Genomic DNA, 19705 nt, shown 5'->3' with positions numbered 1-19705 from the left:
AATAGGCACCACGCTGGCTTGTTAGCTACCAGCTAACCCCTTAGCACCCAAAAAACCCTTGCCAGCCCACCGCACCCTTGGCTGTGTGGCTCCAGGAGAACATAGCTGCTATCTATATGGGAAACCTGGGCATCCCCATTGCTGTCCCCGTGTCCTGCCCTGTTCCCCAGCACCTTCACTCACTGCCCGCCTCGAGGAGACGGATTTACCTCCAGAATGTTGTAGCGAGAGTTGTCACAGTAGTCCCGGACCCCGATCTCTGTGCCCATGTACCAGCCGCTGAAGGGGCAGGCGGAGAACTCCAAGCCGCCGATCTCGAGGAGCATGTTGGACACGGCTGGCAAACCGTACCACTTCAGGCCCAGCTCCTTAAACCATTCAAACCTGCCAGGATATAACTGGGTCAGGCAATCTGCCAGCCCCCCCAGACCATCTAGAGGGCAGGTAACCCTGCTGCTGACCACCGGGACAAAGGACGTGTGAGAAGAAAGTTTCCTGAAGGTAATATCTCATATCTTATGGGGAGAGGGTGCTACATCAGGAATGTAACAGGGAAAAATCCTGGGAGACTTCAAGCAAAGGGAAACCAGCCCAGGGACAAGAACACAAGTTGATTTCCATCGCAGGGGAAGGAAGGTCTGGAAGTGGAAGGGTAAAGCACCCGATACATGACAGGGAAGTCTAAGCAGAGATGGTTTAAGGTGAACCCAGAGGAGCTGATCCCCGCCGATCCCCTCTGACTTACTTGGGATGCCGGATGGGCACTTCCAGCACGAGCTCGGGGGGGATTTCAAAGAGCTCGGGGTCGTTGCCGTTGGCTTGGAGGAGCAGGGGCAGGATGTCAAAGCGCCCGTGCGGTGCCTTCCAACCTTGCTGGATGCAGATCTACAGCCAAAACAACAGCGGGGTTAGAGGTCCCTGCAGGCCACCTGCCCTTTGGGTGCCGAGCAGTGTCTCCTAACAGCATCCCTGCTCAGCCCAGCCCCACGGCTGGTACCTCTGTCAGCTCCACGTTGGCAGGGTCTCCGAGGATGGAGCCGTCGGGCTGCTTGTAGCCGGCGTAGCGGATGAGCTGCGCGTTCCAGATGCGGAAGTCGTGCTTGCTGTCTGTCCGCTGCGGGAAGATGGTGATGGCAGATCTGCAAGGACGGGGCAGCACCGTGAGCACCCAGGCTGTGACAGCATGGGGCAGGGGTCTTCAGAGGGATGGAGATGTGTTTTGGGGAAATGTGCAGCCCCTGCCTGCTGCCACCCTGAGCTCCTGACCGTCTGCTCGTGTCCTGGGCAAGACCCTAATACTTATTTTATTTTCTTCACTGGGAGGAATTTTGGCCAGGTGTACTCCAGCTCTTTTTTGGAAGGAGCTGGGGAGTTTGCAGCAGTTTGGCTCCAGGCAGAAGCTGGCAACATAGGGTATCAGAGAGAGAAAGGGAGCCGCCTGTGCTCTGCTTTTTAAGTAGAATGCAGGAAGAGTGAAATAATCAGAATATCTGCTCTTTGAGGTCCCACAGAGAGCGAGAACAGATATACTCGGACCAGCAGGACACCTTCCCTGGGCATCAGGTCCCTCTCGTGCTCCTCAGGACAGGGGCTGGTTACAGTGACCCCGCCGGAGGAGACAATGCCAGCAGGACCCAGAGCCAGACCGACACATCCACGGCACTTTGGGCAGAAACCCTGGGGACTCCCCGGTGGCTCACCTGAGGTTCCCTTTGTTGGTGGCATATTTGATGTGGTTGCAGATGTAATTGAACATCCCGTGGGCTGTGGTGCAGTCTCGGGCATCAAACACCTGGAACAACAGAAGGGATGGTGGTGATGCTACAGGATTTGTGCTCCAGCTCCTAAGGCAGAGCCTGGCAGCAGGAACACAGCACAGGGAAAGTCCTAGAGGTCACCTTGATCTGTTTGGGACCTAGAGCTCTATAATTATATGTTCCCTGCCTTTACAACATGTGGACATCTAATCCAGCTGCTCCTTCTGCTTTGGAGTGGGGATTGGTCTCCTGCCCAGGCAAAAACTTCCCGAGCCCAGTGCTAACAACTGGCTGCTGCTGTTTCTGGCTCCTCCACCAGCAGTTCTGATTTCTCCTCTTCTGTGCAGACTGAAGGTTGGAATGTGAGAGGTGTCAGCCAGGTCTGAGGGACACTGAGAAGGTGTGGAAATCAGGAAAAAGGCTCAGCAGGAGGCTTGAAGCCAGCTTCTTGCAGAAATGGCTCCCCCAAGGCTCAGATGTGCCAAAAGAAGAGCTGAAGGCTGAGCTGGGAGCGAAGGAGGCCCAGCCTCCTGGCCCTGCACGGTGCCCATGCCCAGCGTGAAGCAGCCCCAAGAACTGCTGAGCAGCACTTGAGCCATGCTCTGGGCTACAAAGGGACCTGTCACCTCCACACCACGGGATTCCACTAGAGACCCCTAATTCAGATCCTACACACAGCCTTCCAGCTAGTCAAAAAGGTACCAAATCAAATTATCTCCTGCCCTAGCATCTCTGTACCAAAGCTGTGTCCTGCTGCTGTTCTCCAAAGCTGCAGCTTTGGAAGCAGCGTGTGAGATACTGGAGCAGCGTCTGGTTTGGGGAAATGTTCCCTAGGGCAGCAGATTCCAGCTGGCCCCGTTTCAGACACAGACACCTCTGTACACCTTCCCTCACAGATGCTTTTCCATCTCCTGCTGCCTTCCCAAAGCTGTTGAGATGAGTGTGGTTGCCGTGTGCCGCGTTCCCTCAGGTGTCTGAAAAGCGAAATTTGCCTTTCCAAATCCCCAGGGCATCCTTTGGCAGCTCCGGCGCTCACCTGCAGCTTGGACCACTGAATCCTGCCCACGCAGCGGGCTGCGTTTCGCCAGGCGTGCTTTGCTCCGTAGATCAGCTCCGTGTCCCGCAGCTGGTAGGTGTCGGTGGCTTCAATCTCCTTGGTCACCTCCTCCAGCCTTTCCATATGCGCCTTGGAGCCAGATCTGCAAGGGTGGGGAGCGGGGGAGATGGCATTCACCAACCTGGGTGGAGGGCAGGAAATCCTGAGGAAGCAGCCTGACTTTCTGTGACCTTCTCTGGCCGTTCTTACCTCTTTATGGAGGAGTAGTACTGGTCAATGAAGTCCTTAGCCAAGAGGAGCACCTCCTCTTTCGTCCTGGTATCCTCTGACTTGCGGACGTGCTGGCTGGGGGTCATTACGGAGCCCATGCAGATCTGCTCGGTGCACGCAGTGGTCTGGTGGGACAGAAGGAGGCAAAGCTGTGTGAGCAGGGCTGGGGAAAGTCAGAGATTAGCTGCCCAGGAGTTGGTGGTGTCTTTGACAAACCGGGATATTTCCAGCCCTGTTCGTTTTCACACCTATCAGTACTGTTGTGTAAGACACCTCGAGCGTGTGCAGTCACCTCCTGCAACACCTAATGCAGATGATTGAGGCTCATTAAATCTCATCCCAGCTCAACATAAAGCCCTATATGCCTTTTTTTGCTCCTCCCAGGGGGGACTCCCCTCTCACCCAGCTTATCGCGCCAGAGGTCTGAAATTCAGACACTACAGGAGATGAGGAGGTTGGCCTGAACTCATCCAGATCTGCATTTCTAAATTTCTAATTTTCTAAAACCATCTTGGAAACACCGTGATCGGCTCAGTTACACCCAGACAACTTTCAGACAGCCCTACCAACCCCACTCACCATCGCCGTCTTGAGGTGCAGAGTGTCGTGAAGCACGGCGCCCGTCTCCCAGTTCTTGATTTTGACGAACCGCGGGCACTTGGAAGGGCTCCCGTTCACCGCGCTCTTGGTCGGGGACTGCCGCCCCGACGGCGGCGGCTGGAGGACAGAGGAGGTTAGCATTTGTCAATGAAATACACACAAGGTTAACGTTTGTCAATTAAATACAGGAAAAGGGACACAACAAGCAGCAGCATCTTCCGCTAGTGAGTTAAAAACCAGACAGCAGTGACTTAGGAGAACGCCGCGTTCAAGCTTCCCAGCGGAAGACTTATCTCTCGAAAATGGATTGGATGTATCTTTTTCAGGAGCATCACCTGCTCGGGTTTTACACATGCCAAGCTCAGCCTCACCAGTATGAGCCCTCTGAGACAGAGCTAACAGCCGAGCGTTCCTCTGAGCAAGCCAAAGGCACGTCTCCTTCGATAACTACATTGGAAGAATGTCGGAATAAGGACGGATGCATTACACGGGTGGGAGGGCTACTGAATTATGCATACTCGGATCACTTCAGGCTCAGCTCCGAGCCTCCAGCCCACCCCAATATCCTGCGTCAGGCTGGGCTCATCCAGCACGTCTTGAAGGATATGGCAGCATACGGGAGAGGCTCGGCCAGCTTGTGCCGAGCAGAGCTGACTGCACCTTCTGTCTGCAAGCTCTGCTATTTGCACATGTTTTCAGAAATGTTTTCAGATACCATCAGATCCAATATGTGTGCTGCAACCCGCATTCCTCCACGCACTGGGAAGTTTCACGAGCAGCCGGTATCTGATGGTGTGCCACGGGGCATGAGATCCACGGTGGCCCTGGTAAACAGAGGCACTTCTGGAATTACAGCCTGTGTTTGGGTGTGCTTCATCCGCTGCCACTACAAAGGTATTGCTGGAGGTTTGGGGGGAATCCTGATCCCACACCGGAGCACCTTGTCAAAACCCACTTGGATTTGATGCTGCTTAAAGGTTTGCATCTCTGCAGCATAGATCCTGACTTGGACGGGGTTTGGGTGTAACCTGCCTAAGGGAACCTTGTAGCCTTTGAACCTTTCCTTCAGTTTCGCACTCCTTTGTGGTAGTCCTGCTTTGGGTCCTTGTCACCGTCGCAGCTCACAGAGCAGCAGCACCAGTGTAAATGTGGCATTGCAGCCTTCCTCCCTGAAGGACCAGGTGGAGAACAGCCACATGGTGGAAGAGCCTCTTGTTTCAGAACAAGCTGCTTTGCTGATGGGCAAACACAGGAGGGAAAGCCACAGGGGCCAGAAGGATGACAAAAAGAGATGAAATACAAGCACCACCACCAAACTTGCTCTTCCTCAACAGGAAGCCGATCCTGAACCACCAGGACAAATTTTTCCATCCTCCCTCCCCAGATGCACCCAAATCCCTTGCCAGTGTGATGCCTGGGCTGACACCGACTCCTCTGTAGGACCTTCTTTGGTCCTCACAGTTCCCAAAAGCTTACCTCCTCACCTTGCCTCCCCCAGACAGAAACCAGAAGTACCAGCTAAGGCAGCAAGTGCTGGCTGCATCCAGAAAGAGCGCGTTATGGACCCAGATGTAGGAATGACCCCATCTGTGGGGCAAGCACGCACAGGGTGCAAGCTCCTGGAGGATGGATACTTAACAGATGGTCTACCTTCAAGCTCCCTGAAAGCTGCTCCCTGGCCTTTTTGGCTCTTCCCTGCAGGCACTGATGGAGTTTGCATCCTTGCTGAAACAAGGCCACAGTGCTGGGGCAGGATGAAGCCCCAGGTGCCAGGGGCAGCCGAGGTGACACCACCTACGAGAAGCAGAAGCACCAAAACCCCACTGCAGCTGCACGGAGAGCAACACCCAGAAAAAAAACTGGGAAGGAGCCGCATGTGCGTATGTATGCCTTCCTTGCACGGCATTGCCGGAGCCAAATATTACCCCTGCTTCTCTCAGGGAGGCTGTGAGAGCTGCTTTCATGTTTTAATTAGGCAGCTGTGATATTAGTGACTCAAGAGTGGGACAAATGGAGGAGAGACTAACGGAGCAGTCGGGGCGTGTGCGTAAGATGCAGGCATCTACAAGGCACTTATCGGTGGTGTGCAGCTTGAGAGATGTCTCCGACTCTTACAGAGGGAGGGGAGAAAGGCACCCAGCCCTGCCTGGGGGCAAGGTGCCTGGACTGCAGGTCCTCAGCCCTCCTCCTGCATCCCCAGGTGCCAAATACCACCCTGCTGAGATGCATTGGCTATGGGGGACCCATTTTGGAGCACTTTGCTGGGTCGCAGGTCTGTTAGCATGCTGACATTTCCTTCCAGACTGCCTGAACTCCAAACCATGCTTTTTTTTTTTTTTTTTTTTTGTTTTCTTTTTTTGTTTTTATAAAGCTGTAAATCGTCCTTAAAGGCATGGAACTGCTGCGAGTCCCTTGCCCCGCTGCAGATGCACGCGCCCGCCCGCGTCGCCAACAAATCAATCCGTGCGGACTGAAATACGGCTGCAGGACGCGGGCTGGTGAAGTCACAGCATCTCCACATGGACCAGGTCTGGGGCTCCTGGGAAACCAGCAGAGCACACTGTGTGATTTTGGAAAAAAAAATAATTATAAAAAGAAAAACAAAACCAGACCCTGAGGAGCGATTGAAGCCCAACCGGTCTTTCAGCACCTTATTACAAGCCTCGGTGAGCACTCCCCACCTGGCCAAGCGACTCCACCAAATCCTGCTTTAGAGAACAAGGTGTATAAAGAGCTGCTGTTTGGCTTGGCTCGCCGCCGTGCTAGCAGTATTTATTGCAGCTTGCGGGGAGTTCAGCGAAACACCCGCTGCCCTTTCTTTCCTCCCGGCCGCAGGCATCCCCGGGGAAGGGCTGCGGGGAGCTGGGGAACCAGCCCTGCCTCCAGGGCTGGTGTGGGGATAAGAGGGATCAAAAGAAAGCCTGCACATCTAGCAGGGGGGGGTGGGGGGAAATAAAGAGTTTAATAACAGCTTAAGACCAGGGATTTTGGCAGCCCTAACACAGAGAGAAATTAAGCTCTGAACACAGAAGGTTATAAAGTGCTTATAGTAACAGACACGTACACGCACGGAGCTTAGCGAGGAGGCAGAAAGTCTGCAGCTATCCAGGAAGGGACCAGAGCAGCGACCTGTCCCTGCTGGGGTGGGATCCGGAGAGCTGCTGCAGAGCTCTAACCTTGTGCAGGGATGTGGGGCTGCCCAGGATGGCTCACTGTGAGCTGCACCCATTTACATGTGCCAGCATGGGGCAGTGACAGGTAATGCTGTCTGTACTGGCAGGATGGAGATTGTCCCTGGCCACATCGGAGCACCCAGCCGGGTGGGTTACAGCCGTGCAGCAAGCCTGGCACGATCAGCATCACCTTATGTGACCTCGCACCCTGCTCCTGGCTTTGCATCTTTCCAGTGCCTCTGAAATGGGAGAACTGGAAGAGCCACGACCCTGGAGGTGCTGCTGGGGATCGAGGTCGGGCTCAGCACCTGTGTGCCCGCTGCACTGGCTGCTGTGGTAGTCTGCATGTGGCAGGCAACGAGGAGCACTGCGTGGGGTGGCAGCTCCTTGGGAAGAGGCGTCAGCCCGAGGGATCTGCTGAGGGTGCTCCTGAGCTGAGAAAATATTGATTTTCTCGGAAATCTTCATGTGACCATGAAATCACTTTTCTCCCCTCCCCTGAAGAGTACAGCTTGATCCCGACAAGTAAGGTGGGGAGATGCATGCAAGAAGAACATGTAGTCCCTGGATCGGTCCCCCATGTCCTGACCCGCTGCTGGTTAATCCCATTGGGGCGACGCATTTGGCCGCCCAGGCAGGGCCACGGTCACGGGTATCGTGTTTTCCCCAGGGGGATCCTGCCTTGTGTCTCTGGCTTGGCTGCAAACAGGGAGCTAATCCATTTCTGGCAAGGAAGCCTGAGAATTTATGTCTGTGGAGCGTGAGGAGATGAAAAGGCGCAGTACAACATGTTATCTGAAGTGCTATGTTGAATTACCATCACATAAATCAAAACGACCTTAACGAGGCGGCTCAGATTTTTGCCACCTAAAGGGCCAACGGTCTCAAGGGAGGTTTTGGAGACGTGGTCCCTGGCTACGCTCCCGTTCCACCTTGGCTCCTTGGATGAGGAGCATCCTTCTCCAGTAATACGTGCCCTGTCTGAGCCCTGGGGAATTCAGCTCCTGGACCACATGGGCTCTGGGCACCACTGACCCCAGGTCTTGGGACCATGGGTCCTCAGGACAACCCGGGCAGTCCTTGCAGCCTCTCTGCAGTGTGAGAGCCCCCCAGGAGGGCTCCACACCCCACAACCCGTCCCCACCCAATGCAGCACAAGCAACGGGCTCTTACCTGCTCCGCTTCGGAGTAGGGGTTGTTGAGGACCACGGGCGCGTTGCTCTTCCCCCACAGGTCACCCACAACACGGTCGTTCTCCATCCGAGCCGGCAAGGCTTTCTGCAGCTTGTTTTCCCCTTCCCTGAAACTGAAGGGTTAAGAAGCACTGGGGTGGGCGGGCTGGGGACACGCGGTGGTGCCAGCCGCCGTCACTCCGGGTTCTGCTGGAGTCACTTCCCACGGGAGCGAAAACCCAGGCGTCCCACCAGGGGAGGGGAGGGAACGCTCTGCCTTGGCCAAGGCGATGAATCACTCCTGCGAGGGCAACCCAAGCACGACGGGCATTTTGTTGCGTGGGGGAGCACTGTGCTGGCACAACAACAGGAGCCCTGTGCCCCGCGTTCGGCCAGGGGACGTTGGCGTGCCTGGCTCCCAACCTGGCACCCCAAAGCGAGACCACACCACCCCTGGTGCTTGCTCTGTGGGGGTGACGTGCCAGGCTCCCTGCCCCCCAAAATCAAGCTGGCTCCATCCAGAGCCCTGCAAAAGCAAGCAGAGAGGGGGGTGAAGGAGAGCCGTGCGCATTTCTAGCTGCAAAGCCTCACGGCAAAACCGGCTGGGTTTGCAGAGAGCAGGTTGGTGTTGATGAGTGGAGGAGAAGAATAAAAAAAAAATAAAACACAAGGAAAAGTAGGCGCTCCCAGGAGGCAGAGGCAGCGCTCTCTCCTCTTCCTGACCTTTACAGATGCTGCAAATGCCGCCGTGTGCGAGCGGTTTTACCCGGGCGAGTCTGTTCAAGCAAACAGACGGCTCGCCTACACGGAGTACATCTGTAAGGCTGGGGGACGAGGGTGTCCCTGGTGCTGGCTGCCCCTGCCTGCACAGTAAGACGGATGTAACGCAGGGAGCACAGTGTGTGCCGCACACCTTGTGTCTGGGGAGCGTCCGCGGGATGTTAGCGAGGCTGCTAAATGCCATCCAAACAGGTGATGGAAAACCACTGCCATAAAAACCCGCACAAAGGAGAAAAACAAATGGGGTTTGGAGACTTGACACCCAGCGCACGCAGGCTGCAGCATCCAGGCTGACGAGAAGGCTCCAAAAGCCCTGTGGATACCCCAGACCGGGTCCGGCACAGCAGCACCACTGCTTTGCCCTTGCTCAACAGCCCATCATCGAGCTAACGTGCTCTGGCAATGGCTTTGCTCCGGCTGCCACTTCTTAAAACTCTTCCAGATGCCCACTGGAGTTACTAACGAGCCTCCTCATTAACAACGGCAGGCTCTGGGCACTGACCAAAGCAGGACGCTCACGCTCGGGACATAACTCACAGCAGCACGGTGTTCCTGACACCATCTCAAGGAGACACATACGTACAAACAAATCCAGCTTCAGGACCTCCCTCACCCTCAGCTCACGTCTTTAGGTGAAGCTCAAGCAAAATACTTCATTTAAGGGCTCTCTCTCTATGCTCTAACTTTTTATCACTTTTTTCCTGCATTCACAGAGCGATGCTCAGCTGCCACAGTATCACACCCAGGTCCTGGACATCTTCCCAACATTGGCTGCCTTAGGGTGGCCAACGTGGTGCAAGATAAGGGGTACAGGTGCCACAGGGCAGCTTGTACCCAGAGTTGTACCCCCTGCTGCTTGGAGAAGAAAGCAATTCTTCTGCACCGTGGCTGGTATGTGAAAGGCTGCCCATCAGATAAGGCACAGGGAAGCACAAACCATGCAGCCACAGCAGGTGTTGGGACCTTACTGCATGGCAGAGCACCTGGCGGCCACACTGGGGTGCAAGGTGTGGGGATGTACACCCCATCAGCCCCATGCTTGCTTGCTGAGGGAGAAGAGGAAGAGCTCTGCTAGATGTCCTCCAACCCGTGTGTAGGCTGCTCTAGATGCTCGGCTTTGGTGCCATCCATGGGATGTGCACCACAGATTTGGGCATTGCATCAGGGCCCATGTCACTGCTTTCCCCTGCTGGCTGCCAGCCGAAACCAGGTCCTCAGGAGACAAAGCTGCTGAGACCCCGCTCACGTCCCTGCCCTGGGGAGCCACGGCAGCCCCAGGAGATACAGCCCTGCTTTGCTCCACACAGTACTGGCACCAGTTTTGCCTTGGCCACTCTTGGTGTTGCTGGGGACCCCCACGAACCACACGCCCTGCCCTCTGCCAGCCCACCAGGGGCTCCGGATGCATTCAGCCTGCCTCCATCCCAGCAGCAAGGCAGAAACATGAAAACGCAGCTCTTCCCCCCAAGACAATCCCAAGACAAATCTGGCTCATCCCCCCAAGACAAGCCCAGCTACTGAACCTCCTGGAGAACACTTTTATTCCCACAGCTGTACGTTCCTGCCCTCTTGCCTTAAGCCCCATCATACCAAGGAGCACGGAGCTGGCCAACACAGAGCCCATGGGCACCAAAAAATGATGGGCATGCACAACGCATCTCTTACAGCTGATGAGCATCCATGTCCTGCTCTGTAACTGGCCCAAAACCCGAGGCACAAGCCCGAAATCTGTAAGGTGATGGAAGAAATCCCTCAGAGCCTGGGGCTGAGCAGAGGGAACCAGCCCCATGAGGGGCCACGATGCCCCTCCAGCAGCACAGACTTTGCCTCTGTGCAAAGAGGCTTGGGCAGGCAGACCCCAGCGTGCCAGATATCCAGCAGGCACCTCCAAAATGACACCGAACGCATGCCTGCATGCGCCTGGCACGACTCGCTGCTTGCAGAAAGGTGTCTGCAAACCCGTCTCAATGGGTGCCTGCCGGCACGAGGGAACCTCGGGGAGGAATCCATCAATCGGCAGCGGCCGCCGGAGGACGCGGCTGGGAGGCTGCAGGCGTAATCTCATTGTCTGCACCACCAGCAAAGCTGTGAACGCTGGTACCTGTGCCAACGGCACAGAAAAAGACCAGATGCTCGAATTAAGTCATCGCCATCGTCGGCAGCTTCGTGCATTAGAAGTAGGACGGGTTTGCTGGAGCCAGCCCCAAAAGCAAGAGGCACCGTCCCTGGGCACGGTGAGGTCCGGGCGGGCACCGGGGGTGGATGCTCAGGACCTGGATGCTCAGGACCTGGCACGTTTGCAAGTGGGACAGCACTGGGTTGCACGGTGCTATTTAGGCTCGGCAGCAATATTGTGCACAAGGCAGCGAGGTGCTGCCCCCAGACAAAAAAAAATAAAATAAAAAATTAAGTGAAAGTGCAGCTTCAGCAAAGCCATCAGCCGAAGCTGGGGGCGCATTGCCTGCCTCTGCCCCGTGCAAGGAAGGCTCTGTCCCTGCAGCACTGCTGAGCTAGAGCAGACCTCCTTCGGATGCACACAAGTATCCGGCTCTTTCAGAGACAGAGGAGAGAAAAGCCCATTCAGAGCCACCACAGCCTCACCCCATCCTAGCCCAGATGGGGGGGAGAAAAAATAAAAATAAAATCAATTGCTTCATTATACAAATATTTCCTGCCCATTTCTTGCAACTGCCTTGTGTGAGAGCTCAGGCAGGAATGGGGTCTTTTGGGCCCGTCCTTTTCCTCTCTTGGCCCGGCTTCACAGCCAGCAGCAGAGCCGTGGGGCGAGCCGCCCACGCGCGCACAGGATGGTCCTGGCGGGGCAGCCAAAATCCTACAGCCAGGCTCAGCCTCCGGACGTGTCCAAAAGCATTTAGCGATGGGTGAGCCGATGGGGCTGCTCCTCCTGCTGCTTCCTTCGGAGAAACCCTCCCAACTTACCCTCCAACCTGACCTGCACGCGTGGATCCAGAGCAGGTTTTTCGGAAGGGACCCCGCCTGTTTGTTCTGAAAGCAAAATTTGTTGCTTAAAAAAAAGGCAGAGGAATCCTGTCCTCCCCCACCCATGCAGCTTGCTGTCTCACCTCGGAAAGAGCATCTGGCTGTTTGGGAAAATGAGAGGCACCACTGTTTTCTTTTGACTAATTTGATGATGTTGCAGTGCTCACAGTGATGAAGCAGAAAGGAAGTTGCTGAGAACAGCCCTTTGAGAAACGTCTCCAAAAGCTTTTCCGAAAAGGAAGGGGGGGGGGAAATAATAAATAAATATATGAGCAAAAAGAAATTCGTCACTCCACTCCTTTGAATTTGCTTGGCAGAAGGATCTCTCTGATTTCCCAGGCAGAGGAGAGAGGCACAACTGGCTGCTGCCATCCCCGGGGGCAGTTTGGATGGAGCGAGGAAGACGCGGATGTCCACTGCTGCCAGGCTCCTCCAAGCCCTCATCCCAGCCCCTGGAAACCCTAGGCTGTGCTTGGGACCCTCGTGTGAAGCTCACCCATCAGCTGTAGGAGGGAAACACCTTGCTTTCTTTGCTTCCTCCCTCCTGGGTTGTCCTTGGGGATTGCAAGCATGAGCCAAAAGCAGAAGGAATCGCTTTGAAAGGCGGTTTGTGCTCCCCGCAGCAGGTGGCTGCAGGAGCAGCAAGGCAAGAAGTTCCTTCCTAAATGAGAAAGATGAATTCTGGCTGCACCGAAAAGAAGGGACAAAGCCAAACCGACAAGGATGTGGCGTGGCAGGAGTGTGGGGCTCAGCCTCACAAGGCCAGGGGCATCGCTGCGCTGTGCCCTCTGCAGGAACCGGGGATGGACGAGCCAAGCAGCCCCGGAGCGAGGCCGTGCTATGAAACACGAGGGTGCTAAATGTGATGGAAGGGGCGCTGGCAGATAAAGACCTGGGAACAGCTCCCGGTGTCCCAGCTGGTCCCAGCATCATTCGAGATGCTGCCAGTGTCAGATCCGACCCGCAGCTGCTGTCCTTGCCCCTTCCCAGCCATGCCCAAAGAGCACCAAAAGGATTTCAGCACCCAAAGGGCTGAAAAAGCTTGAGCCCAGCCCAGGTCTGCCAGTTGGGCTTGCTGGCTAGGACCAGGCACAAGGACAGGGTCTGTCCCCAGTGCTCACATGGCATTGGGGTGCAGCCCTCTAATCCCCAAAACACAAGTTGCCACCCCCACGTCGGTGCTGTCCCCACTGTTACACCTCGGTGCAGAGTCCCCGAAGCGGTGCTGGGTCTCAGAGGGACAAGGACAGAAACCTGACACCCCGCTAGAAGGATGTTGAGGGGTCTCCAACGGGGTATTTTGGGGTGGAATTTGCTGTTTTCAGGCACTAAACACCGCTCTGGCTGAGCCTGATGGAGTCAGGGTGGTGAGGAGGAAGAATCCGCGGAGGGAGAAGGGGAGGAAGAAGAGGGTTACTCACTGCCAAAGCTTCCTGCCTCAACGCTTTGAAAAATAACATGATAGATCCAGGGAACCTTTTCATTTCAGAGGTTTTAAAGTTTTGTGTCCAAGTACAGAATAATGAAGACATCAGAAATGCAAATGAAATGTTTTGAGCAACACAAAGAGATTTTGGCGGCGGCGAGGGAGGTGGGAGGAAGAGAATTTTCTCCTCGAGAACTGCAAAATTATGGGGTTTGTTCCAATGCAGGATGGAGCCTGAAACCCTGAAACCCTTCATAAACAGAACTCCTGCTCTCAGCACACTTCTCCCTCTCAGGGCTGCTGATGCTGCTTTTTGGCCCCCAAAGTGCCATGCTTCCATCACGCCGCTCATGTTACGGAACAGACCTGGGAAGAAAAACAAATACTGGCAACTTGGTGGGGGGAGAGGGAGGGAAAGATGGGACATGACAATCTCCCTAGAGCTCAGAGGGAAAAACAGACCTAGGTTAGCTGGTGGGGAGTGAATCAAACTCTATTTTTATTTTCTAGCCCACGGTGAGCCTCATGGCAGAAATGCCAGTTCTCATCATACCTTGCTCCCCACTTCCGTGCTCTGTCTTATGATCAACCTCTTGGCAGATGGTTTGAGCCATGGAGCAGACATTCAGCTGTGGTCATGGCCCGTCCCATGGGCATGCACCGTGTCCGCGGGGCACCTCACAGGCAGAAATCAGCAGGGAGCAAAAGCCAGGCCATGCAGGGGCAACATCCCCAGGGAGCACAGCCCCCGGGCACAGGGGATGGGGATGAAATGATTTTTTTTTTTTCCCCCAATGTAAACTTCACAGCTTCCAGTTTTTCTTGCAGGAAGCAACACGGGCACCAGGTGCAATTTGAATCCCTTTCGGCCCACCTTGACCGAGAAGTGTTCGGCTGCTTGCGAATAACCTCAGCCTTGCGCCATCCCTTCGTGCCCTGGGAAAGCTGTCAAAGCTCTGCGAGCCCGACTGGCTTTGACAAATGCTGCTGGCGGTGAAGGTCAGCACCAGGCAAAGACGGAGACAGAGCGGGGTTGGACCCAAGACCAGCATCTTCACCTGGATCATGGTCAAGTGATCCGGGCTGGAGGTGTAAGGCTCAGCCCTGAGCGAGGATTTGAGCCCTCCTGCTATTTAGGCAGAGCTCTGTTCCTGTTTTGATTGACCTCAGCTCTGCTTGGTCCCTCCAGCCTGGAGAAGTCCCAGCCTAGGGCACCAGAGCTGCATCAATCCGTCAAGGCTTGCTTATTTTTTTGGGCATTTCTTTGGCATCGAGCACCGCGGTCTCCGCGGTGATCCGCTCCCTGTCGCTCCCTGACCTTCCTGCACTTCTCCAGACCAAGCAAACTCTCCCTCTAGAAGACCTTCACCATGCCCCAGCTCTGTCTGAGACCAAGCAGAGGAAATAAACCATCTGCAGCACGTCTCAGGAGCAGGAGAGGCAGCCGAGCCGTGCCCTTTCCCCTGCAGAGCAGCCTCCAACACATCCTCCCGCAGCGCATCCCCTTCCCCGCTCCCCCCGAGCACCCCGGTCCTCTCCCTCACGGAGCCCTACTCCAAGAGCTGGGCTGCAGCTTTTCATCGGGCAGAAGATTGAAGGCTAATTTTGCTCAAAAAGTGGATTTTCAATTCCAAGCCACTTTTATAAATATATATCTAAGATATTGAAAAATAAAGTGAGTCGAGCTTTGGTGAAGTACCCACTTCGCTGATTTTTTTTTTGTTGTTGGTTTGAGATCCTTCAGTTTAAGTGAATTTAAACTGTTTCTGTGTAATCTCTTGAAGAGCAGAAGAGATCCCTCTAAGGAAAAAACACCTTTTTCATCTCTCCTCAAGCCAGAACAGAATTTCCTTGGCGAGCCTGCAGCTGCTGGGCTGGGAAGAGGGACAGGATGGTGAGGCTGCACCTTGTGGCAGGGCTTGGGACCGTGCCCCCCAGGGCTTCTGAGCTTCTTGCAATGCACAATGAGCACTCCAGGGAGTGTATTTATGGGGTGAGAGGGAGAGCACTGGCCAGAAATGCTCAGATGGCCACAAAAATATTTTCTCCCCAGTTTTTGCATAGCAAAAAACGCACGTCTCTGGTGCTGGGTGCAGCGTGCGGGGCCCCAAAATGTGCGTGGCGGGGGGATGCTGCCCTGTCCCATTGCCCATCCCAAAACTCTGCTGGCATGGGGCAGAGCAGATGTGTCCTGCCTCACTGTGACAGCCCCAACACGCTTTGAGCAGCCGCGTCCTCCGCATGGAAAACGCACGATGTGGGTGAGCAGAAGCAACAACAAAACAACCACAAATAAAGAAGGAGATGAAAAGCCTACATTGGATGTGGTGGGAGCAACCTCCTTCTTCTGATTAAAAAAAAAAAAAAACGAATCCCTTTTCAAAATCTGTTTTGTAAACAGCTTTTTTCCCCTCCCCAAAGAAGCAAGGAAACTTGAAGCTACAAATCCTACTGCCACCAAACCTAGGGCACCAGCTCCAGCAAACCCTCCTGCCTGTCCCTTCCCGTCAATAAACGAGGGCAGGCACCGCATGCTGCGGCACTTGGCACGGCCCTAACGTGTTCAGGGACTCGGGGAAAGTGACAGGAAAAAGCAAAGTATCATTGTTAATACGTGGCCAGGAGGCAAGAGAGCTGTTATGGAAAAATCACGATTGAGAACCCGAAGCACCATGGGGAGACGCACCGTGTCCCCCCATAAACACCCCTGGGGAAACGCCGAGGAGGGGAAGGATGTCACTGTGTGCACAGCCCCGTGCAGGGCAGGCAGCAAAGATGCAGCCCCCAGCTCCATCCCCCCGACTTCACCCTCCTCAAGAAGCCATGGGGTGAGCGTCCGAATGTCCCCACCCTTGTCACGCACATACACGTACTGAAATTATTAACTAGATTGAGAAGCAGGGGCAGAACACGCAGCTCTGCTGTCATGTTTCAGCAACTGGTGGTGGTTTCTGAGCGCTCAGAGGGAAACCTGTCCCCTTCCCTCTGCCCCGAGCACGGCTGAACCCGGGGCAGGTCCCGCTGCCTGCATGGGGCTGCCCCTGGCTTCAGCAGGAGCCGGGATGGAGCTCTCCGTATCCCTCCCGAAGCCAGAACCCCGTTGACAAATGACACAGAAGGTGCTGAGAGCCATTTCTCTCCTCCTGCTGCTCTGACCTTCCCTCTCCCTGCCGTTAATCAATAGCAGATTTAAACCGGAGGGCTCCGGAGCAGAGCAGCCAGGACAGCCTGTGCCACGAGTCTTATTTTCCAAGGGGAAACCGAGGCACAGGGTCTCGTTTAACACTTGCAACCTCTGAGACTGAGAAAACAGAACAGAAAAAAATCCCCAGCCCATGGTCCCCACATCGCACATCAGATCAGCTTTTCCATTCCTGACCTGCTCCCAAATTTTCCTTTCTTTTGTCTTCCCCTCACCAACCTCACCCTACTCTTCTCATGCCCCTTCCTCTCCCGTCTCCATCCTGCCCCGTTACGCAGCAATTTCTGGACAGATGCTCCCTGGCCCCGCAACATGCCATGGTGAGTGACCAAAACCGGCACATTTCAACAAAGCTTTAAAAAAAATATATGAATTATATATATATGTAGGGACCTACCAGTCTACCTGGACTTCTATATCTCTTGTCTCTACCTTGCAGGGCGCATCTCCATCGCCGTCCTTACTGCTGCTCTTCAGGAGATCCAGGACGGGCTCGATCTCCTTGAGCAGCTCGTTGTCTTCCACGCCGCCGTTGAGGCACAGGTGGCTGCAGGCACTGTCCTTCCCCTTGCCACCGTCCTGCCCCTTGGGGCTGGGAACGACGCCGTTCACGTGGACCATCGGCTCCTCTCGCCCCGTCTCCCTGGCCCACAGGGAGCCCATGGTGCGGGCGGCTGCTGGCAGTGGCTGCTCCTTGCCCTGGAGGTTTGGGTTGGATAGGTCGACCCCTTTCGGCGTCGGGCACAGGGGTCTGGTGACACGGATGGTTTTCGGCGTCCCGTCGCCGGTGAAAGTGGTCTCCAGGTGCGTGGTGAAGCCCTCGGGGCCCCGCAGGATGAGGACCACGTAGGTCTCGGAGGCGATGCTTCTCAGTATCTCCAGCGCAGCCTCATAGCTCACGTCCACCAGGGGCCTGCCATTGACGGCTAAAATGATGTCCCCAGCCTGGATGAGGCCGCTCTGCTCGGCGGCTCCTCCCCGGATCAGGTCGGAGACGATGACGGGCGGCTTGCTGACGCGCTCCTTCACCAGGAAGCCCAGGCCCCCCACTTTGCGTTTGAAGAGCCTCACCGAGATGACGTTGGGCTGTATCTGCTGCACGCTGAACGTGCCCTCTTCCATGGCAGCCTGCGTCACCAGCCGGCAGGCCAGGAGCTCGACACTCGCTGAGTGCTGAGATTTGGGGAGCTGGGGGTCGGTTAGGCTCTTACGTGCCTCGTCTCACTGCAAAACACCTCTGGGCTTCAGCTCCAGGCTGGATTTTTGCAGCATCCTCATCCCGGTCTCACCGGGAGAAAGAAGCAAGGCGAAGGGCAGGGTGGGCAGCTCCAGGCATCGCTCACCGAGCAGGGGCCGGGGGGTTCGACATGCCGGCTTCGAGTCAGCCTCTGGTCCTGGGGGCTTGGAGGCAGCCCACACGCCACACGAGCATCCCCACGGGTTATTCAGCCTGCAGGCGGGCCACGAGCTGCTTTATCTAGAGGAGGAAAAGACAACAAAGGAGAGAGAAAGAAGTGACGTGGGGTGGGCGCAAAGTGCCACGGGTGCCCACGTGCATCAGCCCGTCCCCGCAGATGTCACCCCCCGGGTGCCTTCGGAGCCAGGCTTCAGCCTCGCGTGGCCCCAGGCTCCCTTTCCTCCACTCCCCCTGCAAAAATATAAAAAAAAAATCAGCACCATCTGTTCAGCAGGGGATGCAAAAGGCATTGAGAAAGGGAGTGCTGGGAAGGGGCCGTGGGACAGCCCTGCTCCAACCTCTCCCTGCTTTGGTTTGAGCACAAATGCCCGAGTGAGTTGCATGAGCCAGAGCAGCGTGGTGCTCAGCGTGGTGCTCAGCAGGGCATCCTGCTGCTCTCTGCCTGCACTTTGCACAGTCCCCAATGCTTGAGATGGGTCGGGGTGAGCTGGATGCTCCCTGCCCAGGACGAACCCAGTTCCATGGGCACCTTCCCATCGAGCCCCTTTCACTGCGTCGGGGGAATGAGCAGCAGCCAGCAGCAGACCGAGGCAGGAGAAGACAGCCAGCTCCTCTTACCGGGGTTGCTCCGAGTTATTTACACTGACAAGTGCTTTTAAGCCTGGCTGAAGGGCTCACAGCCTCAGCTCCTCCTCTCCCACATCCCAGCCCCAACACGGGGGTGCAGATGCTCAGCTGGGCTCCCCCCGTGCCCAGTTCTGCACAGCTCCCAAACCAACCGGTGGGAAGTCATCCGGAGGCGAAGCAGGGAGTTCAGCCGGCCCTCGGGGGACCCGAAGCATCTGGGCATGACTTTCTACAGCACCCGGGAGGCTTGGGGAGCCGCGGGTCGTTGCCTCCTGATGGGGCTGTGTGTTTGCACCGGGTAACGTCAGCTCCCAAACCCTCTCTGCATTCCCTGCACACTTCTGAGGTGCCCTGGGGAACGTTTTGCTGTGGGGCTGTGCGTTTAGCAGCAAGCTGAAATGCAGATGCCTTCTTTTTTTTCTTTTTCAATCTGAATTTTGGGGAGAAAATGGAGGGTACTAGGTCTGCGATTGAAAGCACCAACATGCCAAATCAGTCCAAATCAGTCTGCTGTCCCCCAGAGTATCACATTCAGGGGGTTTGCACGTTCGAGCACCCCACACCAAGCACCCCGTGCCCCATGGGGACCCCAGGACGCAGCTGCAGGCTCAGCAGGGCTGATCTCCACAAAGCCATGGGCTCAACTCCAGCACCCGGCTGGGAAAAAACAGGGATCTGAGCGGCAGGGCAGTGCCACCAGCCCCGGCACTAACTCACTCGGGCATTTTAATCCGCGTGTGACGAAGGCTGCTGACCCCAGAGCAGCTCTTTACAGGCAGGCAGAGAACAAAGCAGAGACCCGTAACCCCATGTGAAGGATTTAATCCCCATTGCCCGTCTGATATTGCCCAGCCCCTCCATCCCATTTCCATCAGCACCACTGAGGGTGCCCGATGAACCAGCCGAGTGTCCCTCAAGGGGCTGCTTGTCCCCATGCAGGTTCTTGTTCTCCATCCTCCCACTGCCACCAGCACGCAGTAGGGTCCCTGCACCCCCCAGCCCCACATCCCCTGTGCAGAGGAGGTCACCACGACCCCACCACCGCGCAGGATTTGTTCCCTATGCGATGCAAGAACAAACAAGGCTTTGGGAGCCACGTGAGTACCACGCGATGTGGGACCACCAGCTTCCCTGGCAGGGGAAAACCCTGTTATTTGCTCTGCATTAGTCACTGCCTCCACGATGCTCATGAACCCGATGCAGCCGGCTGTGTCCGTGTTTGCA

At 55.8% G+C, this 19705-nt stretch overlaps 1 protein-coding gene across 7 annotated transcripts in view; it reads right to left on the bottom strand.

The window, feature by feature from the left end:
- The window catches only part of NOS1 (nitric oxide synthase 1), a 53481-nt gene that overhangs the window by 21877 nt on the left and 11899 nt on the right, over positions 1-19705 (bottom strand). For 5 of the 7 annotated variants that reach the window (XM_027469785.3, XM_027469791.3, XM_038187248.2 and 2 more), the window contains exons 2-10: positions 16835-17914; positions 8031-8163; positions 3664-3801; positions 3064-3209; positions 2794-2956; positions 1701-1792; positions 998-1139; positions 746-885; positions 210-384 (exon numbers count right to left, since the gene is read on the bottom strand). In XM_027469785.3, the coding sequence (XP_027325586.1) occupies positions 210-384; positions 746-885; positions 998-1139; positions 1701-1792; positions 2794-2956; positions 3064-3209; positions 3664-3801; positions 8031-8163; positions 16835-17559 (1854 nt within the window). In that variant the 5' untranslated portion in view covers positions 17560-17914. Of the gene's footprint in view, positions 1-209; positions 385-745; positions 886-997; positions 1140-1700; positions 1793-2793; positions 2957-3063; positions 3210-3663; positions 3802-8030; positions 8164-16834; positions 17915-19705 lie in introns of those variants that run through there. The other 2 variants (XM_027469792.3, XM_038187249.2) reach the window with 2 other exon arrangements.

This window comes from Anas platyrhynchos, chromosome 16 (assembly GCF_047663525.1).
Source record: "Anas platyrhynchos isolate ZD024472 breed Pekin duck chromosome 16, IASCAAS_PekinDuck_T2T, whole genome shotgun sequence".
Lineage (NCBI taxonomy): Eukaryota > Metazoa > Chordata > Aves > Anseriformes > Anatidae > Anas > Anas platyrhynchos.
Note: the sequence above shows the minus strand (reverse complement) of the source record. Positions and strands in the feature narration are given on the sequence as shown.